This window comes from Antechinus flavipes, chromosome 3 (assembly GCF_016432865.1).
Source record: "Antechinus flavipes isolate AdamAnt ecotype Samford, QLD, Australia chromosome 3, AdamAnt_v2, whole genome shotgun sequence".
In the NCBI taxonomy this organism is placed as follows: Eukaryota; Metazoa; Chordata; class Mammalia; order Dasyuromorphia; family Dasyuridae; genus Antechinus; species Antechinus flavipes.
In genome coordinates this window covers 590,289,893-590,313,409 of record NC_067400.1, presented here as the reverse complement: position 1 = coordinate 590,313,409, position 23,517 = coordinate 590,289,893, and the positions used below count along the sequence as shown (strand labels likewise).

Genomic DNA, 23,517 nt, shown 5'->3' with positions numbered 1-23,517 from the left:
AGATTTCTCCATCATCTCCCTAATCTCAGTACTTTCTCCCACAGCCATCCCATGCTTTCTCATCTTCTATTTGTATGTTGTATTTCTCCAGTAGATTCTATGGGCAGGGAGCGTCTTATTTCCATATTGTATCCTTAGCACGGTGTTAGGCAAGTAGTGGGCACTTTAATAGATATCAGTCAAGGGTAGAAGTCCAGGTCTGGAGTAAGGAAGACTCATCAAATCTGACTTCGGACATTTATTAGCTGTGTGACTCTGGGAAAGTCACTTAACTGTTTGCCTCAATTTCCTCGATCTGTAACATGAGCTGGAGAAGGAAATGGCCAACCACTCCAGCATCTTTGCCAAGAAAATCTCGAGTGGGGACACAAAAAGTCAAGACACCACTTAAAAATACCCGACTGAAATAAATGCTTATCGATCAATTTATCTGATTATGGTAAAGGACTCAACACCTTTAAGATCTCTTACAACTCAGATATTCTATGTTCTATCAAGTTCAACAAGAATGAAGGAGTTCTGAGATTTTTTTCTAATGTTTTCTCACCAGGAAATGTGGAATAGGACACCAAGATGTCACTCGGGGTCGGTAAGTTGGCCACAGCATCTGGTTGATCAAAGTTGGTCTGAAAAGGGGTGGCGTCTGCCTCAATAAAGAAGTTGTCCTCAATAGTATTGAAACACACCTGAAATCCATGGTCTTTCTGATCTGCAGGCAGCAAAAAGAAATAACATCATAAAACAAGTCAGTAGCAACCAATGGTGTGCTTGTAAATGTTTAACTACAAGCTCTGGGGAGGAGGGGGGAGGAATGCCATAATATACTTTGAAGTTTAATCTCCATTTTCTCCATGACTTTCTTAAGTATAGGTCATCAAAAAACAAGGGAGCCCTGAAATATAATACTTGCCAATGTCTGAGAGCTAAATACCCGTAATGAAAATTTAGCAATCAGTTCTTGGGAGCCCATTCAAGTCAGCTCCAGTATACCCAAAGTCACAATCCTCCTTTTTAAAAGAAATATCAAGGTGGCAAAAAATTGGGAATTGAGCCAATCAACTATGGGGAATGGCTGAACTAATTAGAGCGTATGAAGGAAATGGAACACTATTGTGCTTAAGAAGTAATGAAGGGGATGGTTTCAGAGAAACCTGAGAAGATAAACAGGTACAAAGTCACTTCTTTGGAAAGTTATGGAACACTGCCAATCACGGTTGATTATTTTGACATCTTGGTTGGTTTTGCTGAATTTATTCTTCCCTCTTATAGTTGCATTTACAGTTTGCAGAGCTTTTTATAAATTGTATATCATTTTATATCACAATAACCCTAGGAGGGAAATTTTGAAGAAACTACTGAGGAAACTGAGGCAGACAGAAGTTAAGAAATTTGCCCAGTATTTCACAGCTAGTTAAGTGTCTGGAGAGAAGGGGAGAAAAAAAGGAAGAAAAGTAAATCAAAGGAGAATTTCAAACAGGTACAGCAAGTAATAGAACAAAAACATTTTTCCTAATTTGTTATTTCCCAATTTTGTCATAGAAGCATCTAGTTCTACATTATCTTGTTAAATGCTAAGAGGTATGTATAAGATTTTACTCCTCATTCTATGTGTTTATTTGATTTCTTTCTGTTACCAATTGCTAAAATTTATTATTTGGGGGGGTTTTGGTGAGGTAATCAGGGTTAAATGACTTGCCGAGGTTCACCCAGCTAGCAACTGTCAAATTTATTATTTTGGAGCTTTTTTTGGTAAGGTAATCAGGGTTAAATGTCTTGCCAAGGATCACCCAGCTAGTAAGTGTCTGAGACTGGATTTGAACTCAGATGACTTTTCCTGATTTCAGGCCCAGCGCTCTGTGTACTTTGGCATCCCTAGCTGCCCCTTGCATATAGTAGGCACTTAATAAATAATATTATATATTAATATAAATATGATTTGTTATTTAATAATTATATCAAAATAAATTTAATAAAAATAAGATAAATATTGTATTACTATATAATATAAATAAGCAAATAAATAATTGCTTCCTTCCTTCCATTCTCAATATAAGCATTTTTAAACATAAGAGAAAAAAATGTCCAAACGGATACAAGTCCCTTCATGTCTTTGTATATATATCTCTTTAACTCTGATCATTATGAAGCCTCAGTTTCATGGAATTCTCTTTTAAAAGCAAATTTCAGTCTCTCCTGAGCAAGGAGCCAGAGCTAAGAATTCATTTTTTGCTTCACCAAACTGAGTAAACACTTAACTTGCAGCCTTGCAAAAATTACTTTTTCTAAAACTTTTCCCTCCCTCTTCCATTCTTCCAAGTTTTTCTCTCTTGGTCACAAATGAATGCTGACAGATAACATCACCTGAAATATCAAAGAGAATTCTTTCTTCTCTTAGGTCTATCAACTGCCCGATCTCTTCTGGGTATGGAGCAATCTTAAATTGAGTCAATCCAGATGAAAGGCAACTAGCTATGTGGTATAGTACAAAGAGTTCTTAACTTGGAATTAGAAGTCGGGACTTCAAAGCCAGTCTCTGACATGTTCTCAGCTGGGGCAACTTTTCTCATTCTTTTTTGCCAATTTGAAAAATGGAGAAAATAACAGCACCTCCCTCACAGGGTTGTTGTAAGGAGCAAGTTGGGGTTGGAAATTTTAAAGTACTATAAAAATGCTAGCTATTATCATTATTTATAATTATTACTCTAGGCAGGTTACCTCCCTAACTACTTCAGGGAAGAGTCCTTCCTCAGCTAACCAACAGAGGCAGTAGCAGTGATGTGGTTTATGATGTAGGGTACACCATCGATGTGGTTCAAACACCAACATGTAGGGGAGGTAGGCAGGCAGGCTAAATCCTGAAAGGGACTTATCACCCTAAGGGACTTAGCTGTAAGGGGGAGATGTGGGGCTGGGAAGCAGAGTGGAGTCAGGGGAGATACCCCATGGCATAGGGGAAGCATGAGGCAGCATGTCATGGTGGACTGACCCAAAGGAAGGCGATCATAGATTTTATAGGGAAAATGTAACCTCAGGGATACGACTGGGACTTTTGACAAGGTGAGACTGCTGGAGATCTCCCCAGAGAGTGGGTGTCTCAGGAGTTTGACATAACTTGGATTTCAGACTGGAGGGCCTCCCCAGAGGGTGGGACCATGGAGCTACATGGATCTCTACAATGCCTTCTCTCAGCATTAATTTTTATCAATTCAATCAAATTTATCAATTCAATCAGATTTATCAAATCAAAAATTTATCCATTTTATCACTTATTTTTATCAATGTGGCTAACCCCACCTAACACTGAGGACCTCAGAAGCAGGACAAGGATAATGATAAGGTTTTGCTGTCAGGTGTTTCCAAAGCCTTCAAGCAAGGATAACAGGAAAAATGCTTTCTGGATATTTCTAAAAGAAGAGAGTGGGCGGTAGGAAAGAGAAGTTGGCGTGTGGGAAGAAAAGGCCAGATTTGAGAGGGAAAAGAGATCTGAGAAGCGGCCGCTTCTTCCTGGGTCCTGAGACAGCAGCAGAGATGGGGAAGCGCTCACCGCCGCCACAGGCCTGGATAAAGAAAAGCTTGGGTTTCCCTCCCAGGCTGGGGCATCTGGATCCACTGAAGAAGTTCACAATCTTCTCGACTGAAATGGAGCCTCCGTCCGTGCCGCAGATGGCTCCAGGAAACTGGATGTGACTGGCCTGAGGAAGGAATGACAAAAGTCACAGCCCACACTTTCTTCAGCCCTCGGGGGTCTCCAGAGCACTTCTGCACACAGTCCCCGCGCTGGGGTTCTATGAGCCCTGTTTTATAGGTGAGGAAAAAGGTTAAATGGCTCCCCAACAAAGGAGACTGTTAGGGCTGGGACAGGATCTGAATCCAGGGCCCCAAGGATGGCGTTCTCTCTCCCCAGGCCCAGCTGTCTCAGAGCACAAGGAGCCAGGACCTCCATGCCCGGCGTTCCCAAAGGGGGACCCTTCCTCCCTCCGGCTCGGGGGCAGGGCTGTGTGTCAGGGGCAGGGCTGTGGCCAGGGCACGGGCAAGGAAGGCCCTGCTCTCCCAGTAAGAGATAAGGGGGACAGAGTCAGGGGCATAGACCTGGGCTGGGCGGGGCCATGGATCCCAGGCCCTGCTTGAGAAAGCGCCCAGTGGGGCCCCAGAAGGGAAGTGACCCTTTAAGACCTTCAGCCCTCCTCTGAGAGCAGGGGGATGGGAAGAATGAGCGATGTCAGGAAGAACTTGCTAACACCTGGAGCTGGCCCAGGCTGGGATGGTCTACCTGGGCCTTTGGGATCCCCCTTGGAGGGATGCATGTTCAGGTGTGCTGATGCTAGCCAGGATCTACAAGGTGTAGAAAGGTTTGCAAAGTCTCTTACCTAGGAGATCTCACTTGATCTTCTCAGCAACCTTGGGAAGTAGACCTCATTGTCAAGTCCATTTTACAGATGAGGAAAACAGAGGCTGAGAGAGGTAGTCACTAGCCCAGGATCACACGGCTAGGAAGTGACTGAGTCAGGATTTGAACCCAGCTTTTTCAGGCTCAGAAGCTCTCTCTATTATCCCAACCTACTCTACAGAATGTACATTTTTGAGTGGATCAAACCTGGGCGATCAGCCCAGTGTCGGGAAGGAAACCCAGCAAGGAAATAACACCTCCCAGGGCAAAATTTGCCCCTGCTCCATCATTTCCTCTTCCCCAGTCACCTGGGGCCCTGATAGATTAGTGACTGGCTCAGGATGATAGACAAGCATTCCTCAAAGGCAAAGTTTGAACTCGGAGCTTCCTGGCTCCAAAGCTGCCTCTCTAGTAGCACAGCTGCCTCTGTCAGTCTATGATGAGTTAATTTAATTAACTGGGAAGCTCCTGGAGAATTTGTACAGAATGAACCCACTTCTTCATCCTCCACAAGTGATGTTGGTACAAGACCTAGGAGGATGTTCTGAGTGGTCCTTTGACAAATACTTCACATGAGCACTGAAAAGTAAGCTGATCAAGCTGGGGGACCATGTAAAATGGGATCACTGAGATCACTCCCTCAAATAATGACCCTACAGGATGTTCATGAGGAAAACTCATCTATAAAATGGGGATAATCTTTGTAACTGTAAGGCGCCCCAGAAATGTAGACTAAGAATAATGATGATATAGAAAGGCTTTAGAATTTGGATTCAGGGTATTTGAGCTCAAACTCCACTTCTGATATTCTTCAGCTATGTGACTCTAGGGCTCAGTTTCCATACAAAAGTGTCCCCAAAGTCTTAATAATCAATAATAATAATTAATAATCAATAAATACTAAATAAACTATTAAGGCTTCAAACTGCCCTAAGACTGGGAAGAGGTCCTGGATAAAAAATCAGAGGATAGAACTAAATGACCTCTAAAAATCTTAATCCAGGTCTATATCTTAGGATTTTAATTATTTTCAGAAGTTTATTCAGAAGGATCATAGGGTCACTGCTTTAGAATTGGAAGGGAAATCAGAAGGCCACAAAGACCAAAGCCATCATCTTCCAGAGGAGGGATGGAAGGCACAGAGAGGTTAGGGGAATTGTCCAGGATCACACAGCTGGCAAGTTCTGAACCCAAACTCTGAGCTCTCCCAAAACAAGTGAAGCATATCTGTTTACAGTATCTGTCTCTTCCTTCCAAGCACAGAATAAAAGAGTAATTCCAAAAGGAAGAGAGCATCAAGAACTAAGAGGATCCCTCATTCTGTGTGTACCGGGGGTTTCCTAATATGTGAATCTCTTTCTCCCCAGGACAATGTAAGCTCCCTGAGGACAGGCAATGTCTCACTTCCCTCTTGGACTTTCCCAGCCCAGAGCGAGGCCTCAGGTGGGAGCTTAAGAAATATGTCTTTTCAAGGCTTCAAGCAGACAAGTCAGAAGCCTGAGGAGACCTTCACCAAAGAATGTTTTTACCTGACGCCCATGAGACAGAATGACCACCACGCAGCAGTCCAGGGCGCTGTGGTCCCTCTGGGCCAGGTGCTGCAAGGTTGTTCCCATCGCCTGTGGGCAAGAAGACCACTGTAAGTCAGAAGGCCGAGGTCCTGGACTCTCTGAGACATCCCCCATGACTCCCCGTTCAGCATCAGGAGGAAAAAGCCAGAACCCAGAATGTGACCAGGAACAAAGACAGACATTAGGAGGGGGAAGAAAACCAGAGTGAAGTCCACAGGCCACTTGTCCAGTGCAGGCCCATGCTGGGCCCTACCCACATCTGAAGGAAGCCTTCAGCATGGAGGTCCAGGACTGTCTAGGACCCTCTACAGACTTCTGTGGTTGGGATTTCACTTTGCTGAGAGATTCCCTGGCTTTAGGGAGATGAGGGGAGGGGGATGAAAGGGAAAAAAAAAATAAAGTAAAAAGTGCCCAGCAGAGAACAAAAAAAAAATCCACAAGGAAGCAGATGGACACTCACAAGTATAATTTTTTCTATTATTACATGAGCTTTCTTGAAATAGAAATTTATTGTTATATATTTTGAAACCTCCCTGATGTTCTGTTGAGCACCTGACAATGTTTTGTTTTTTATTTTCCTTTTCTGTCTTTTTTCTATTTTGAAAACAAAAAAAATTCTTCAATAAATAACTTTTTTTAAAAAAGAGAGATTAATGGAATAATCTAGGTGAGACGTAGTTGTCTAGAACTAAACTGGTAGTTCTGAGTGACAACAAAGAGTCCAAAACAAGAAATGCCATGAAGATACCCAGGAAAATATTTGGTCTGGTTATTTGAAAAGACAATGTTAAGATTAAGAATTTAGGATTTTTATTAAAGCCTTCCTTGATTTTTTTGCCTGTCCAGAATGACTTTCCAATGCCTTGGATCTTAAGGCAACAAGATGATGAAGAAGAAGAGCTCTGATTCTGGAGTCAGGAAGACTCATATTCATGAGTTTAACACTTACTGTGTGACCTTGGCCAAGTCACTCAACTGTTTACCTCAGTTTCCCATCTGCAAAATGAGCTGGAGAAGGAAACAGCAACCCCCAAATGTGATCAGGAAGAGTCAGATATGACTGAATAACACCACCAGAAAATGGCTATTCGTGATTATTACTTTATCATATAATATCTACAATAAATATCTGTGTTAGTATCTTAATCCCCTAATAGACAATAAATTCCATGGGGCAGGACCATTTCTTATTTTAATTTCATTTCTCCCAAAGATGTTAAAACAGACTGTACTTTGGGGTTACTTAACACATGTAAAGAAAATTTCCTAATAATGAAAACCACCCAAAATTGGAATGAGCGCCACAAAAATATAGTGAGCTCCCCAGCAGTGGAAATATTCAAACAGAGGCCTGACCACTTGTCAGGGATATTAATTCAACTGTTTTCAGTTGTGCCTGACTCTTTGTAACACCATTTGGGATTTTCTTGGCAAAGATATTAAGGTATTTTACCATTATCTTCTCCAGCTCATTTTTTACAGATGAGGAAACTGAGGCAAATAAGTGAGGAGAACCAAAAGAACATTGTACATGGCAACAAGAAGCCTATGTAATGATCAATTTTGATGAACTTGGCTATTTTCCATAATGAGACGATTCAGGCCAATTTCAACAGACTTGTGATGGTGAGAGTCATCTGCATCCAGAGAGATTATTATGGGGACTAAATGTGGATCACAACATAGTATTTTCACCTTTTGTTGTTGTTTGTTTGCTGGTTTTTTTCTTTCTCATTTTTTTTCCTTTTTGATCTAATTTTTCTTGTGCAGCATGATAAATATGGAAGTATGTTTAGAAGAATTGCACATATTTAACCTATATAAGACTGCTTGCTATCTAGGGGAGGGAGTGAGGGGAGGGAGAGAAAAATTTGGAACAAAAGGTTTTGCAAGGGTGAAAGCTAAAAACTATCTTTGCATGTATTTTGAAAAAAATAAAAACTATTATTTAAAAAAAGGAAAAAAATTTTTTTCAATACATATAAGTTCTTTTTTTCCCCCCTGATCATCTTTGGGAAATAGACCAAGTAATTATTCCTAAGGGAAGACTTTGTGGAAAAGGTACCCTCTGAGTATGAATTCAGAAAGACAGGATCTCTAAGGGGTAGAGAAGGGGAGGTCACATAGCTAAGTATCAGAGGAAGAATTTGCAGGTTTTCCTAACTCCAAAACTAAGCTCTCTATCCACTATTCCAGACTGCCGCTATCTCCCAAGCTGACCTGCCTCTACTTCCTGCTATGGAGGAGCACAGGGTCCATCTCCTTGATTTTTCCCCATTTCAGTCTAGTTCTCCAGCCTCCGCTTGCATTTTTGTGTATGACCTTGGCTAGAGAGCACACAGTTCAAATGAGGAGATGTGGATTAGTTGCCCTGGCCCTGCCCTGCTTCTCCCAGGAGAGATGGCCCCAAAAAGAACATTACCTTTGCAGTCAGATTCCACTCGACCTCCACAGCAAAATGCAGTGCTTGGAAGCGTTTCTGCATCTTTTCACAGTCAATGTTGGAGCCTGTTCGGACAGAAAGGCCTGAAGCAGCACTGAAGTCCACATTGTTGATGATGAGGCAGTAGCCACATGGGTCTGAGGTCAGAGGATACACCTGTCCAACCTGGAAGAGGGAAGAGGAAAACCCGGGCCAGCTCCCCAAAGAGAAAACACCCCTTGGAATGGATTATGCTAATTACTCGGGTGCGATATTGCTAATCAGGGCTCCTATAAGAAAACCAATGTGAACTGATGTAGAATAAAACAAGCAGAACTAGGAAAAAACAAATCTCAAAAAAAAAAAAAAACACACAAGAACAAACAAGAACTGGTATAAAATTTAAACTTAATTTGATTTAAATTAAAAATTCGATTTAAAAACTGAATGCTAATTATAATGACTCAATTTAGTCTCCAAGAAAAAAGGAGAAAATGTACCTCAATCCTTTCTTTGTACAGGTGGGAGAACCATGCAAGTGGAACATTGATCAGTTTTGCTGAGCTGATTTTTTTCAGTTTTATTTTTTGTTATTGGGGATGTCTCTCAAAGGTGTAGGAAAAGAGGACATTTGAGAAAAGGGGGATGGAAAAATGAAAGCCATCAATATAATTTTACATAATGCTAGTGATAATAGTAATATAATCTTACAAACAGTTGGTTGCCTTTTCATTAGCCCTACAGGGAAATATCTGTGGGCAGAGACTGGTACAAGGTCGATGAAGAATACAAAGGGGAGAGTGGGCTAACACTTAATACTCACCAGAGCAGGATTTCTCCCACCTCTGGCCTGTGGAGGCCCCACAGCACCTGTGTTAAGCATTTCAAAAAAACAGGGTATGAATAGAAAGAATAAGCCCATTTGCCCTAACCCATTCACAATACAATTATTTGTAAGAGCAAAAAACTGAAAAATAAAATTCAGTAAATTCAGAACCACAAAATCTACAAGCAGGAAAGGACACTGCTTACCATCAGTTCCAACCTGTAACTGAAAAAGGATCCCCCCACCCAATTTCTTCTGTTTATAACTTGTTTTTCCATAGCTCTTTGTATGTTGTCCCCCATTAGCTCATGAGCTCATCACCATGTATTTTTGCCTTTCTTTGTATCCCCAGGGCTAAGCACAGTGGTACAAGGTAGGTACTTAACAGATGTTTGTATTAATCATTTTGCTTGGGTCCAGGGGACTATCACTAAGTTAATTCCATGTCTGTCATTCACTTCCTTTCTTTTAAGAAATGGAAAACTGGGGGGTGGCATAGTAAGTAGAGCACCAGCCCTGAAGTCAGTAGGACCGGAGTTCAAATCTGAACCCAGACACTTAACACTTCCTAGCTGTGTGACCTTGTAACACAGTTAAGTGGGGTGTCACTTAACCCCAATTATCTCAGTGAAAAAAGAAAAAAAAAAAGAAATAGTAAACTTTTATTACAAATCTCAATTCTTGAGTAGGGGAGCAAGGAGGAAATAAAAAGATCAAAGATAGATCTTTGGAGAAAACTGAATAGAGACAGAAAGGAGTACACTTTCTTCTCAGCAGTTCATGGAACTTATACAAAAATTGGCCATATATTAGGGCATAAAGACCTCAAAAAAAATGCAGAAAAGCAGAAATAATAAATGCATTCTTTTCAGATCATGATGCAATAAAAACTATATTCAAAAAAGGCCAGGGGAAAATAGACCAGAAAGTAATTGGGAACTAAATAATCTCATCCTAAAGAATGAATGGATGAAACAGCAAATCACAGACACAATCAATAATTTTATCCAAGAGAATGACAATAATGAGACAACAGATCAAAATTTGTGGGATATAGCCAAAGCGGTAATGAAGGGAAATTTTATATCTCTAGATGCTTACTTGCATAAAATTGAGAAAGAGAAAATCAATGAATTAGGCTTGCAACTAAAAAAGCTAGAAAAAAGAACAAATTAAAAATCTCCAATCAAATACCAAACTTGAAATTCTAAAAATAAAAGATTAATAAAATTGAAAATAAGAAAACCACTGAATCAATAAATAAAACTAAGAGTTGGTTTTATGAAAAAACCAATAAAATAGATAAACCTTTAATTAATTTGATTAGAAAAAGTTAAGAGGAAAATCAAATTGTTAGTCTCAAAAACTGAAAAGAGAGAACTTTCCACCACTTAAGAAGAAATTAGAGCAATAACTAGAAGTTACTTTGCCCAACTTTCTGTCAATAAATTTGACACCTAAGTGAAATGGAGGAATACCTACAAAAATATAGATTGCCCAGATTAATAGAAGAGGAAATAAATTACTTAAATAGTCCCATTTTAGAAAAAGAAATAGAACAAGCTATTAATCAACTCCCTAAGAAAAAATCCCCAGGATGAGATGAGTTTACATGTGAATTCTACCAAACAGTCAAAAGAACAATTAACTCCAATACTATATAAATTATTTGAAAAAATAGGAAACAAAGGACTTCTACTAAATTCCTTTTATGACACAGACATGGTATTGATACCTAAACCAGGTAGGATGAAAACAGAGAAAGAAAATTATAGACCAGTCTCCCTAATGAATATTGATCCAAAAATCTTAAACAAAATATTAGCAAAGAGATGACAGATAATCATCCACAAGATAACACACTACAACCAAGCAGGCTTTATACCAGAAATGCAGGACTGGTTCAATATTAGGAAAACTATTAGCATAATTGACTATGCCAATAACCAAATTAACAAAAACCATATGATCATCTCAATAGATGCAGAAAAAGCATTTGATAAAATCCAACATCCATTCCTATTAAAAACACTTGAGAGTATAGGAATAAATAGGAAAATAGTCAATAGCATCTATCAAAAACATCAGTAAACATCATATGTAATGAGGATAAACTAGAACCATTCCCAATAAGATCAGGGGTAATACTGGAAATTACAATAAATATGTAGTATTTTTATATTATATATTATATTATATTTTATAAATTTATTTTACTTATTTACTTATTATAATACAAATAAATGTAATATTTATTTAATAAGTAAATAAGTAAAATAAAATCTCTGTACAGGAATTTCCAAAATAGCACTCAGATTACTATTAACAGGGAACAGAGCTGTGGATCAGAAAAGACTTCTTGTACTATATATCACCTATGCTTGGCTTTGAAGAACACTGTGGGGCCAAGAGAGAAGGGATCGTCACTAGCACCAAGAAGCTAGCCTTTGATGTAAGAATAGCTTGCCCAAACATGAACCCTTTAAGGACCAGAAACAAGGAAATGGAGGGGCTGTTGACCTCCACATGATAGGTGGAACTGAAACAACAAAAGTGAGGAAAAGTGAGAACTTTGGGCTTTGGAAACACAAAAAGCCTGGAAATGGCTAAAAAAGATACTATGGAAGAAATTCAGGATTTTGGTGATCATAACCCCCCAAAACAATCTCTTTCAAAAGCCTAAAACACGTACCCAGAGAACTCTAGGAAAAGCTCACGATGAAGAAGCACAAGAAATAATTTAAAATGAGCAGCACAGAGAAGAAAATATCAAGAGGAGTTCCTGAGGATCGTGGAAAAGAGCAGGCTCTCATTCCTCAAATGGTAAACGGTCAAAGGATATAAACAAAAAATAGATATCAGCCCAAGACTCAGGAGGATCTGAATTTAAATCCAGCCTCAGATACCAAGCTGTGTGACCCTAAGCAACTAACAATATCAACTGCCTCCCAAAAAAAAATTTTTTTTAAAGAAAAGGAAAAATTCTCTAGCTCACCAATAATTAGAGAAATGCAAATTAAAACAATTCTGAGGTACTATCTTACTCTCATCCAGTTGGCAAAGTTGAAAAAAAAGGGAGGGGGAAAATGGCAAATGTTGAAGTGTAGAAAAACAGATACATGAATATACCTTGGGTGGAGCTACAAACTAGTCTAGTCATCATAGTCTGGACTATGCTCCCAAAGCTATTATATTCTACATCCCTTTGACCCTGTGATGCTGGTACTAGGTCTGTATCACAAAGAGATCAAAGAATGAGTTTCAGACTTTGAGGGACAAAAATGTGAAAAGCAGCTTTTTCACTGGGGAATGGAATGGAAAATGAGGAGGTTCCCATCAACTGGAGAATGGTTAAACAGTATGAAACATGAATGTGATGGAATACTATTGTGTTGTAAAAATAATAATGAGGAGGATGTGGATGGTTTCAGAAAAGCCTGGGAAGAATTGTATAAACAGATACAAACCAGAAGAACAACTTATACAATAACAGCCATATTGTAAAGATGAGTAATCCAAAACCACCACCATAATTCCAGAGGACTCAGGAGGAAATACATAACCCTTTCTTGAAAAAAACCCTATGGAATGGGAAGGTAGACTGAGGTCTAGTTTTGGACAAATTCCAATGCAGGAATTTGTTTTGCTTAACTACAAATGTCTGTAACTGGTTTTGTTTTTCTTGCTTTGTAAATAATAAAGCAAGAACTGAAGTGGGAACAAAGAGTATTTCCTTTAAAGTTCTGGTTTTTGAAGAACATTCTGGGAATTGGTTCTCTTTTCTGTTCCAGCTGAGTGATCCCAATTGGATCACTTTTAGCCCCTTTCCTTGTTGACAGAATCACAATTAGTCAGAAGTCCATTAAAGTGTTTTCTATGTTTTGTGACAACGGAAGAATATTCAGAGAAATCTGCCTCTGTCTTCCGTCGTTAACCAGTAAACTCTCTCCTGGTTCATTTCACAGTTCTCAGTCTGGTTTACTGGCATTGTAAATGCCCAGTGTAGATCTGGAACCCCAGTTTATCTAATCTCTAGTCCAGCACGTTTGCCCAGGAAACCAAGAGGCCCCTCTCTCTATATACATATATCCTTCTTTCAGGGCCTTAGATGGTTCTAGCAACAAAATGGCTCTGGCATAATTGAGAAGGGAACAGAGGCCAGATTTCTCCTGTTTGGAGGTAAATATGAATTCATAAGAATTTGTTAAGCTGGGCCCAGGGCCAGGCCCTGGGGGTACAATGAAAAGAATGAAACAATCCCTGTTCCTAAGAAGCTTATGTGCTAAGACCTCAGCTGTGTTCTGAGATAGTAAGAAATATTTATTATGCCAGAGTCCCCAAAGTCTTTGATCTCACTTGGATCAAAGATTTAATCAGCTTTCTTGAAATTATTTATTCAGTTCTAAGAAGGGAATTGGATTCTCTAAAACTGAGAGCTTCAGGCTTCTTTATGGTATCCAAATTAAGTGTGGAAGTGTCTTTATTTAATTTAGATTCTCAAAGAATGGTCCATTGACTTATAGAGGTGCCCAGAAGGTCTGCAAGGCTCAAGTTATTTTTATAATGATATTAAGATGTTATTTGCCTCTTAAAATTCTTTTTTCTTTTCTAAGTGTCTGTGTAAAGTCACATTTTCCAGAAACATTTCAACAAAAAAAATAACACAAGAGACTGAATACAGAAACAAATCTGAGAGTCCAACTGTCTCCTATTAAACCAGATATTAAAGAAGTTTACGAAACTATGGAAAACAATGCACTCATCCCATTAATTTTTTGTGGAAAATATAGTTATTTCTCATTAAAAGTATATTTACCATAACATGTAACAGGTATGTTTTTGTTATTTTTAACTGAATTAATAAGCCAATATTTGTTTTAATTTCTAACACATAAATATTGAGAGATCAAATATTTCCACATCAACAAAAACTCTTTGGATAGTGCTATTCAATAAATTTTAAGAGAGTAAAGGGATCCTAACACCAAAATGTTCAATAAGCTCTGGTTTATTCCAAGTAAGAGAAGAATCTCTTTATTTAGGGGGGTGGAGCCTAGAGGTAGAGAGGAGAATCTATTTATCTTTAACCAAACTGAAAGGCCCATAGTTAAAAAGAATCTTAGGAAGATATTATTCCAGAGGGTGTGATGATATTAACATTATTATTTCTGTTTAAATTCATCCAAAAAAGTTGAGCTTGAATTATACTTTTGTTTCACGCTTGCTTTAGGATTATTATAAAATGTAAGAGGAAATTACTTGAGTGATCAAGAATTCTGTAAGCAAAGATTACCACCCACAGGCAGGAATTAGTAAATTATCTCTGACTGACTTTGGCTAAAATGAATACAGAGTTTTTCTTTCATAGAATAAGCCAAAGTGAAAGGCTAACTACCAGTTTCCCTCAGAAAATTCAGGTAAAGTAAAGAAGGCTGTTAATTGTGGTTTTCCTTTGATTACAAGGAAGGTTCCGTGAGTAAAGGTAGTAGGAAGATATCTATAAACTGATGTGATATATTTTAACATGTATAACATATATTGGATTGCTTGACATCTAGGGAAAGGGGTGGAGGGAAGGAGGGGAAAATCTGAAACACAAGGCAATGCAAGAGTCAATGCTGAAAAATTACTCGTGCATATGTTTTGAAAATAAAAAGCTTTTAATAAAATAACATGGAAAAATTTTAAAATAAAAAAAATGAAACTGATATGAAAACAAAAGTCAACTTTAAAGGATGAGAAAGGAAGAGGTCAGGAATTGGAAAAGATTTTCATTCAGAATAACAAATATGTGGTGCTTAAAAAAAAAAGACCATGAATTCTACTGACATAGGGAAGTTACACTGAGCACAAGTAAGAACTGAGCATACATACCCTCTCCGACACCCAAGGATGATGTTCCTTGTTCTTTTTGTTCTTCTTTCTTGCTGGGAGAGCCTGGTTCCACTGATTTTATGGGAAGCTTCTCCTCTGTAAGAGAAGCAGTTCATTTATTTCTGAAGAAAGGCCTATTTCTGAGATTTAAAGTTTCACAGACAATTTTCTCCCTATTCTTTACAAGTTGAAATGTTCATTTTTGTTGATATTTCTTAATTCCAAAAGATAAATTAAAAAAGCAAATTTAATTTAAAAATAAACATAATCCTATTTCTACCCTCACACCCCAAAGCACCAATGGACCAAGACAATCATTGTGGTACATCAAAGAATAAATTATCATAAGAACAGGAAAGGACCTCAAGGGCCATCCAAAAACTCGTTTTACAAATAACAAACTAAGGCTAGTAAAGCAGATTATTGATTTAAAGACACCAATTTAGTGAGGGAGAGAGGTGAACTTGGGTCCTGAGACACAAGAGTCAGCATGCTCTGTAATAAAAACAGTGATTTGTTAGGTCGTCCACCAGGAATCAGAAAAATGAAATAAATAAATAAATGGATAAAGTGAATAGAAGACATAGTGAAGGGAGAATGAGGCAGAAGGCCAAGGATGATGCAAGATGAAAGAATTGGACCAAAGGATCTCGAAGGCCCATCCCAACTCAAGTCTTGAAAAATCTCTTGGTATTTCAAACCAAGTCTTAAGCACAGAGAAAAATAAAGTGTGGGAGAAAAGGAAGAAAACCAACTTAAAATCTTAGGTTCTAATTCTGTCAAGGAAGACCAGATCTGTTCAGCTGATAAATCCTTTATCTATCTATCATAGCTAAGAATACATATTTTTCTCCAAAGAATATGCTATTCTTTTTGTATAACCATCTGTATTTATAGTCATCTTTCTTTTCTTTGTTTCACACTATTTTACTCTGAATAATGTTTAGCTTATGACTGCTACTCTTAAAAAATGACTTTTATATCATGACAATTTTATGTCATATTTGAGGTAGATTTCTGCTCCAGCTTGCCAGAATAAACAGCTACTTGCTTTACTCTTAATTGACTCTTTAATGCTGACCCTAGCCTCAAGAACCCAAATAGACAAGCATTGACCCTCTTGAAGTACCATTTTGTTATCCCCGTAAATAGATAAGAAAACTGAGGTCAACCAAGACTAAGAGGCTAATCTGCCCCCCTAGCTGCCCCTGGCTCCCAGAACCCAGGGCCCCAACCAATGCTCTCTCTAACACAACTGTAGCCCATCTTTCAGGACTTACGTGTGCCACTTGCTCCCTCAGATCTGTTCATCTCAACTGGTTCGATGTCAACAGTTTCCAGTTGCTGGGTTGTGTTACCTTCACGGAGGAGAGCTGCTAGAGCCCATTGGTCAGTGTCTTCCAGGCAAGAAATGAAGATGGGAAGTGCTTGCTTCCCTCTAGTCTGAAGATCTGTGATCAACTGTCTAGCCTGATCTCTGCGAGTACCAGCACTCTGTTTGTAAAAATGCAAAAAAAGGAGATACAGCAATTACCCAATGGCTTCCATTTTTTCTTCATTTCCCAACTAGCCAGAACTATGTAAAAACTACACTCATTTTTAAAAAATTTAAAATATTTTGTTTTTTTTTTCCCTAAATACAGATAAAAACAATTTTTAACAATAACTGTTTTGTTTTTTTTTTTTTTTTTGAGTTCTAGCCTTCCTTCCCTCCTCTCTCTACTCCCTGAAATGGTAAGAAATATGATATAGGTTATACATGTACAATCATATAAAACATTTCCATAATAATCATTTTGTACAATAAGATTTGAACAAAACAAAACAAAAAAGAAAGACTATGAAGAAAATGTGCTTCAATTGTTAATCAGTTATCAGTTCTTTCTCTGGAGGCATTTTCCCTCATGAGTCCTTTTATCACTGTACTCCTGAAAATAGCTAAGTCATCCACAGTTGTTCAGTACATAATATTCTGTTACTATGTACAATGTTCTCCTGATTTTGCTTATTTCATTATATATCAGTTTGTGTAAGTTTTTCCAGGTTTTTAAAAATCATTCTGCTCACCATTTCTTATAGCACAATAACAATTCCATACTTGTACATCCACTCCCAATTAATGGCCATTCCCTCAGTTTTCAATTATTAACCACCATAAAAAGAGCTGTGCTATTTTTTTTTCCTGAGGCAATTGGGGTTAAGTGACATGCCCAGAGTCACACAGCTAGGAAGCGTTAAGTGTCTGAGGCCAGATTTGAACTCAGATCCTCCTGACTTCAGGGCTCGTACTCTATCTACTGCACCATCTACCTGGCCCTTGTGCTAAATATTTTTGTACAAAGAGATTCTGTCCCCATTCCCAATGTCTTTTAAAAAATTTCTTTGGACCAAATTAAAAACCCCCAATCAATTACTAAACTTGAAATTCTAAAATTAAAAGGAGAAATTAATAATACTGAAAGTAAAAAAACTATTGAACTAATAAATAAAGCTAAGAGTTGATTTTATGAAAAAACCAATAAAATTGACAAACCTTTGGTAAACTGATTTAAAAAAGGAGAGGATTTAAAAAATTAATAGTCTTAAAAATGAAAAGGGAGAACTTTCCACCAATGAAGAAGAAATTAAATAAATAATAAGGGGTTACTATGCCCAGCTTTATGCCAATAAATTTGATAACCTAAGTGAAATGGATGACTACCTCCAAAAACATAGGCTTCCCAGATTAACAGAAGAGGAAGTAAATTGTTTAAATAGTCCCATTTCAGAAAAAAAAATAGAACAAACTATTAATCAACTCCCTAAAAAAAAAATCCCCAGGACCATATGGATTTACATGTGAATTCTACCAAACATTTAAAGAACAATTAGCCCCAATGCTATATAAACTATTTGAAAAAATAAGGCATGAAGGAGTTCTACCAAATTCCTTTTATAACACAGACATGGTACTGATACCTAAAGCAGGTAACTTGAAAACAGAGAAAGAAAACTATAGACCAATCTCCCTAATGAATATTGATGCTAAAATCTTAAATAAGATATTAGCAAAAAGACTACAGAAAATCATCCTCAGGATAATACATCATGATCAAGTAGGATTTATACCAGGAATGCAGGGCTGGTTCAATATTAGGAAAATTACCAGTATAATTAGCCATATTAATAACCAAATTAACAAAAACTATATGATCATCAATAGAAGCAGAAAAAGCATTTGATAAAAAAAAATCTCTTTGGAAAGGAAAGAGGAAAATCAAATTATTAGTCTCAAAAATGAAAAGGGAGAACTATAAACCAATGAAGAGGAAACTAGAGCAATTATCAGGAGTTAAGTTTGCCCAAATTAATGCCAATAAATTTGACAACCTAAGTGAAATGGAGTAATACCTACAAAAATATAGATGCCCAGATTAATAGAAGAGGAAATAAATTACTTAAATAGTCCCATTTTAGAAAAAAGAAATAGAACAAGCTATTAATCCCTAAAAAATAATCTCCAGGACCAGATGGATTTACATGTAAATTCTACCAAACATTTAAAGAACAATTAACTCCAATACTATATAAACTATTTGAAAAAATAGGGAATGAAGAAGTCCTACACCAAATTTCTTTTATGACACGAACATGGTACTGATAACTAAACCAGTTAGGATGAAAACAGAGAAAGAAAATTATAGACCAATCTCCCTAATGAATATTGATATAAAAATTTTAAACAAAATATTAGCAAAGAGATTACAGATAATCATCCCCAGGATAATACAACAGAACCAATTAGGATTTATACCAGGAATGTAGAGCTGGTTCAATATCAATAAAACCATTAGCATAATTGACTATATCAATAACCAAATTAACAAAAACCATATAGCTCAATAGATGCAGAAAAATCATTTGATAAAATCTAACATTCATTCCTATTAAAAACACTTGAGAGTATAGGAATAAATGGACTTTTCCTTTTTTTGTTGCTTTGATGCATCAACAGAATATAAACTTTATTTTCAAAAAGACTCTTTACCAAGATGACACATAAATAACAAAACTTAACCAACAATGAATAGATTTTCTATAAATGACAGCTTTTTTAAAATGGCTGCTGTTCCTAGAGAATGGCACCGGGAGAATACAATGAGCATTTCTGCCATTAAATGGATTTTTCCTTAAAATAATCAGTAGCATCTATTTAAAACCATCAGCAAGCATCATCTGTAATGGGAATAAACTAGAACCATTTTCAATAAGATCAGGCATGATACAAGGCTGCCCACTATCACCATTACTATTCCATATTGTATTAGAAATGCTAGCTTAGGCAATAAGAGAAGAAAAAAAGATTAAAGGAATTAGAGTAGGTAATGAGGTAACCAAATTATCACTCTTTGCAGATGATATGATGGATACCTAGAGAACTCCAGAGATTTTACTAAAAAGCTATTAGAATGAATCCATACCTTTAGCAAAATTGCAGGATACAAAACAAATTCACATAAATCATCAGCATTTTTATATATCACTAACAAAATCCAACAGTAAAAAATCTCTTTGGGATATAGACCTTGGTATTACTGGATGAAAAGATATAAAATTTTATAACTCTTTGAGCATAGTTTCAAATTGCTCTCCAGAATGGTTAGATCAGTTCACTCCAAGAGAAGTGCACTAATTTTTAAAAGAATAATTTGTAAGTAGCCAAATGAAAATGAACAGTTTTTAAAAGAAGAAAAGAATAAGTACTTGTTAACCATATCCTATGTACTAGGCACTATATTATGCAATTTACAAATAATAATTTTATTTGATTCTCAAAACAACCCTGGCAAGTAGGTGCTATAATAAACCCCATTTTACAATTGAGAAAACTGGGGTAGACAGGGTCACACAGTTAATACATTATTTGAGGTCAAATTTGAATTCAGACCTTCCTGATTCCACACCCAGTGCTCTGTCTACCAGCAAACTCTCAACACGCAATTAAAAATGTTCCAGTTCACTAAGAATAAAAGATATGCAAATCAAAATGTCTCTGAGGTTTTATCTCACCTCCATCAGGCTGGCAAAGATAACAAGATATTGACTAAGTAGTGTTAAATATTGGAAAGACTGTGATACAACAGTTATCCTAATTACTGTCAGTAAAATTATAAATTGGCCCAACCACTCTGGAAAGTAATTTGGAATTATACCCAAAGGGTCACTAATTATACACACTCTTTGACCCAGCAATATCACTAATAGTCCTACATCCCAAGGAAGTCAAAGCAGAGGGAAAAGTAGCATAAGCCCCAAAATGATTTCTAGCAGCACTTTTATAATATCAACTAAAAAAAAAAACAGAAAATGAGTGCCTGTCAATTTGCGGGCCAGTTTAAGAAACTGTGAATGTCATTTTTAACCTATACTGGATAACTTCTTGTCTGGGGGGGAAGGGGAAAGGAGGGGAAAGGAAAGGAGAGAAAAACACCTGGAACACAAGGTTTTGTGTGCTAAAAATTATCTTTGCATGGATTTTGAAAATAAAAAGCATTATTTTTTTTTTATTTGTGAATTTAAGAAATAGAATATTGTTACACCATGGGACTCTGTGAGTTAGAAGGAATTCTCTAGGAATTAACTCTAATTAATCTCTAATTCTAGAAGAAAGCTCTCTAGGCACTGAGAAAGACCTGGATGAGCAAAGTAAGCAAAATCAAGAGAACCATTTACAAAATAAACACAAGAAAGGAAAAGAAATAAACCTGGAAAGATTTCAATTGAGGACCTGAGAGGGGGATATGCTGCTTAGCAACAAGTTAGACATGAGGAGGAGAGAAAGAATGAGCCTGGGAAACTGGGCTTCAACCCCAATTGAGTCTGGTAGTAACAGTACAGTAGGTATAGCTAGATGGGGGATGGGTGAGTAGGTATATAGGGAGGGGGATAGATAGGTAAGTAGATAAATTGATAGGCAGATGAACAGTTGGATGGATGGGGAGAGAGAGAGAGAGAGAGAGAGAGAGAGAGAGAGAGAGAGAGAGAGTTAGATAGAAAGAAAGAAAGAAATAGATAGATAGATGGATGTATATAATAGAAAGGGTACTAATTGTATCTGGAGTCTGAATCCTAGCTGCATCCTTCTCCCTCTTTAAGCCTCAGTTTCTCTCTCTAAAATGAGTTATACTGGATAATTTCTAAGTTCCTTTTCATCCCCAAATATGGTTGTCTCTTCATGAAAAATATGAAACCACCTTAAGAGCAGGGAGATATTAATCACTTTCAGAAAACACAAATTATTTACCAGTTAGTGTTAAAGCAATATTTTTGAAAGAAAAAAAATTGTTTCTGAATGCTAATGGCTGCATTTGGTTGATAGGGGTAAGTATTTTCATATACACCCCCTCAATCATAAAAAAAGTAGGATGATCAAATAGAAAGAGCAATGAACCTTGAGTCAGTATCAAAGAGTCCCAGCTTTAATAGTCAAACCCTCTGAACAAAGAAATCACTTAATATCTCTGGGTTTCCACAATGATAGGGCTGATCTCTAAGTTCAATTCTCTATTTTAGGATTATCTTTCTTCATTTCTTTTTCTCATCCATAAAATGGGAATATCTACATTTGTAACACCTACTCCACACAGTTTTATGAAAAATGCCTTGAAATATTAGCAGTCATTTGGAACACAGGAAATTTTGGTCCTAGTAGGAGAGAAAAGGGGAAATGAAATGAAACAGGAAAGAAGTAAAATGAATGCGAGGTGCTTATCATGGGCCAGGGCTTCTTAAACCTTTCCCACTCATGACCCCTTTGTGTCTGAGAAAATTTTACTCAACCCCCTCTCGAATCCGAGCTGAGATGTTTCTGGCAATGTTCATGCATGTGCAAAATGAGCATGATGTGTGTGCAGAAACATAGTGAAGCCATCATGAAATGCAACACAAGCAAGCGCTGCCAGAAATACCTCGGATTCATTACACATTTGATTTTGAATTAATGTTGGTTGCTGTGTTCAGAAACCTTTTATTGTTGCCAAATTTTTCACGACCCCCCACATTCAGTTACTTGACCCCATATAGGGATCGCTTTGTCCTAGGCCCTGGGAGATCTGGGTTGGTTAGGGCTGAAACAAGGCAGTGCTCCAAAATGGATTGGAGATCCTCAAAAAGATTCACTACCCCTCCCTAAACCTCAGTTTTCCCCTGTGTAAATTGAGCGAGTTAGACTAGATCAGTTCTTTAAAATCTAGAGAGCCTTTTGGAGGGCCTATGAGATCAAAGCTAATTTCATAATTATGCTAAAATGTTTTAATTTCTAATATGCTAAATATGAATAGATACCACCCCCATAAATAAACACTTTTAAGGATATTCTTAATATTTAAATAGTAAAAGGAGTCCTGAGATCAAACAGTTTGAGAAATAGTTAAGACGATCCCTAAAAGTCCTCCCAGCTAAGGGCCCTCCCACCTCAGACATCTGTTCTAAGGGCGCTCCCAGCTCTGACATCCTCGGTTCTAAGGGCGCTCCCACCTCGGACATTATCTGTTCTAAGGGCGCTCCCGGCTCTGACATCCTGGGTTCTAAGGGCGCTCCAGCTCTGACATTATACGTTCTAGAGCCCTTTTCCATTAGCATCCTAGGTTCGAAAATCCTCTGAATTCGGCATCCCAACATCCCAGACTACATCCCTGCTCTGAGCCCTGTGCTCCAACATCCCATATTCCGGCTTCCCGCACCGCTCTCCATTCTAGGGCTGGACCACTCCAACAGGCCCTATTCCAGACCCTCCCAGCTCCCTCCTCGCTCCCTGGCGAAGCCCACGAAACGACGCCAGAGCTCCCGCCCACCTGGATGTCTTCAATCATGTCGCGAGTGAACAGCTCCCGGTCCAGCATCAGATCCCACAGCGGCTCCACCTGCAGCTCCTTCACCAGGCGCAGCCGGTGCCGCTGGAAGAGCTCCCGCTGAGCCTCCTCCATCTTCGCAGTCAGGTTCAGCAGAGAGAGGGGCTCCGTCTTCAGACCCCGACAACAACCCGTCAGCTTCCGGATCTGGCCCCGCCTTGGGGGCGTCCACACCCCTGCTCCTGCTCTCGCGGACACGAGTCCCCGCCCCCGCTGGGCAGGAGTGCAGGCGCCGTCGGTCTACGTCTCACGTTTTCTTTGGAAGTAGTTCTGTACCCCTCCGCCAAGCCTTTCACCTCCCTTTTATTCTTCTTTCTCCATTATTTCTCCTCCCCCTTCCCCGTCTCCTCCTGTTTCCTGCACTCCCTGTTTCCTCTTCTATCCTATACCCCCTCCTGCTTTCCTTTCCCCTCTCCCCCGTTTATCCCCACCCGGCTCTGACAATCTCTATTCCAAAAGCTGCGCTTCCTTTTCTTTCCCTCCCTCCTCTCCCTTTCCCTCCCTCCCTCCTCTCCCTTTCCCTCCCTCCATCTCTCTCTCTCTCTCTC

General features: G+C 38.2%; 1 protein-coding gene across 1 annotated transcript in view; it reads right to left on the bottom strand.

Annotated features, from left to right (window-relative positions):
- The window catches only part of CASP9 (caspase 9), a 29,152-nt gene extending 5,947 nt beyond the window's left edge, over positions 1–23,205 (bottom strand). The window contains exons 1-8 of the mRNA XM_051988497.1: positions 22,913–23,205; positions 16,361–16,574; positions 15,081–15,176; positions 9,204–9,250; positions 8,381–8,566; positions 5,917–6,006; positions 3,545–3,692; positions 548–709 (exon numbers count right to left, since the gene is read on the bottom strand). Of these exons, the coding sequence (XP_051844457.1) occupies positions 548–709; positions 3,545–3,692; positions 5,917–6,006; positions 8,381–8,566; positions 9,204–9,250; positions 15,081–15,176; positions 16,361–16,574; positions 22,913–23,044 (1,075 nt within the window). The 5' untranslated portion in view covers positions 23,045–23,205. The remainder of the gene's footprint in view (positions 1–547; positions 710–3,544; positions 3,693–5,916; positions 6,007–8,380; positions 8,567–9,203; positions 9,251–15,080; positions 15,177–16,360; positions 16,575–22,912) is intronic.
- Positions 23,206–23,517: the final 312 nt, after the last annotated feature.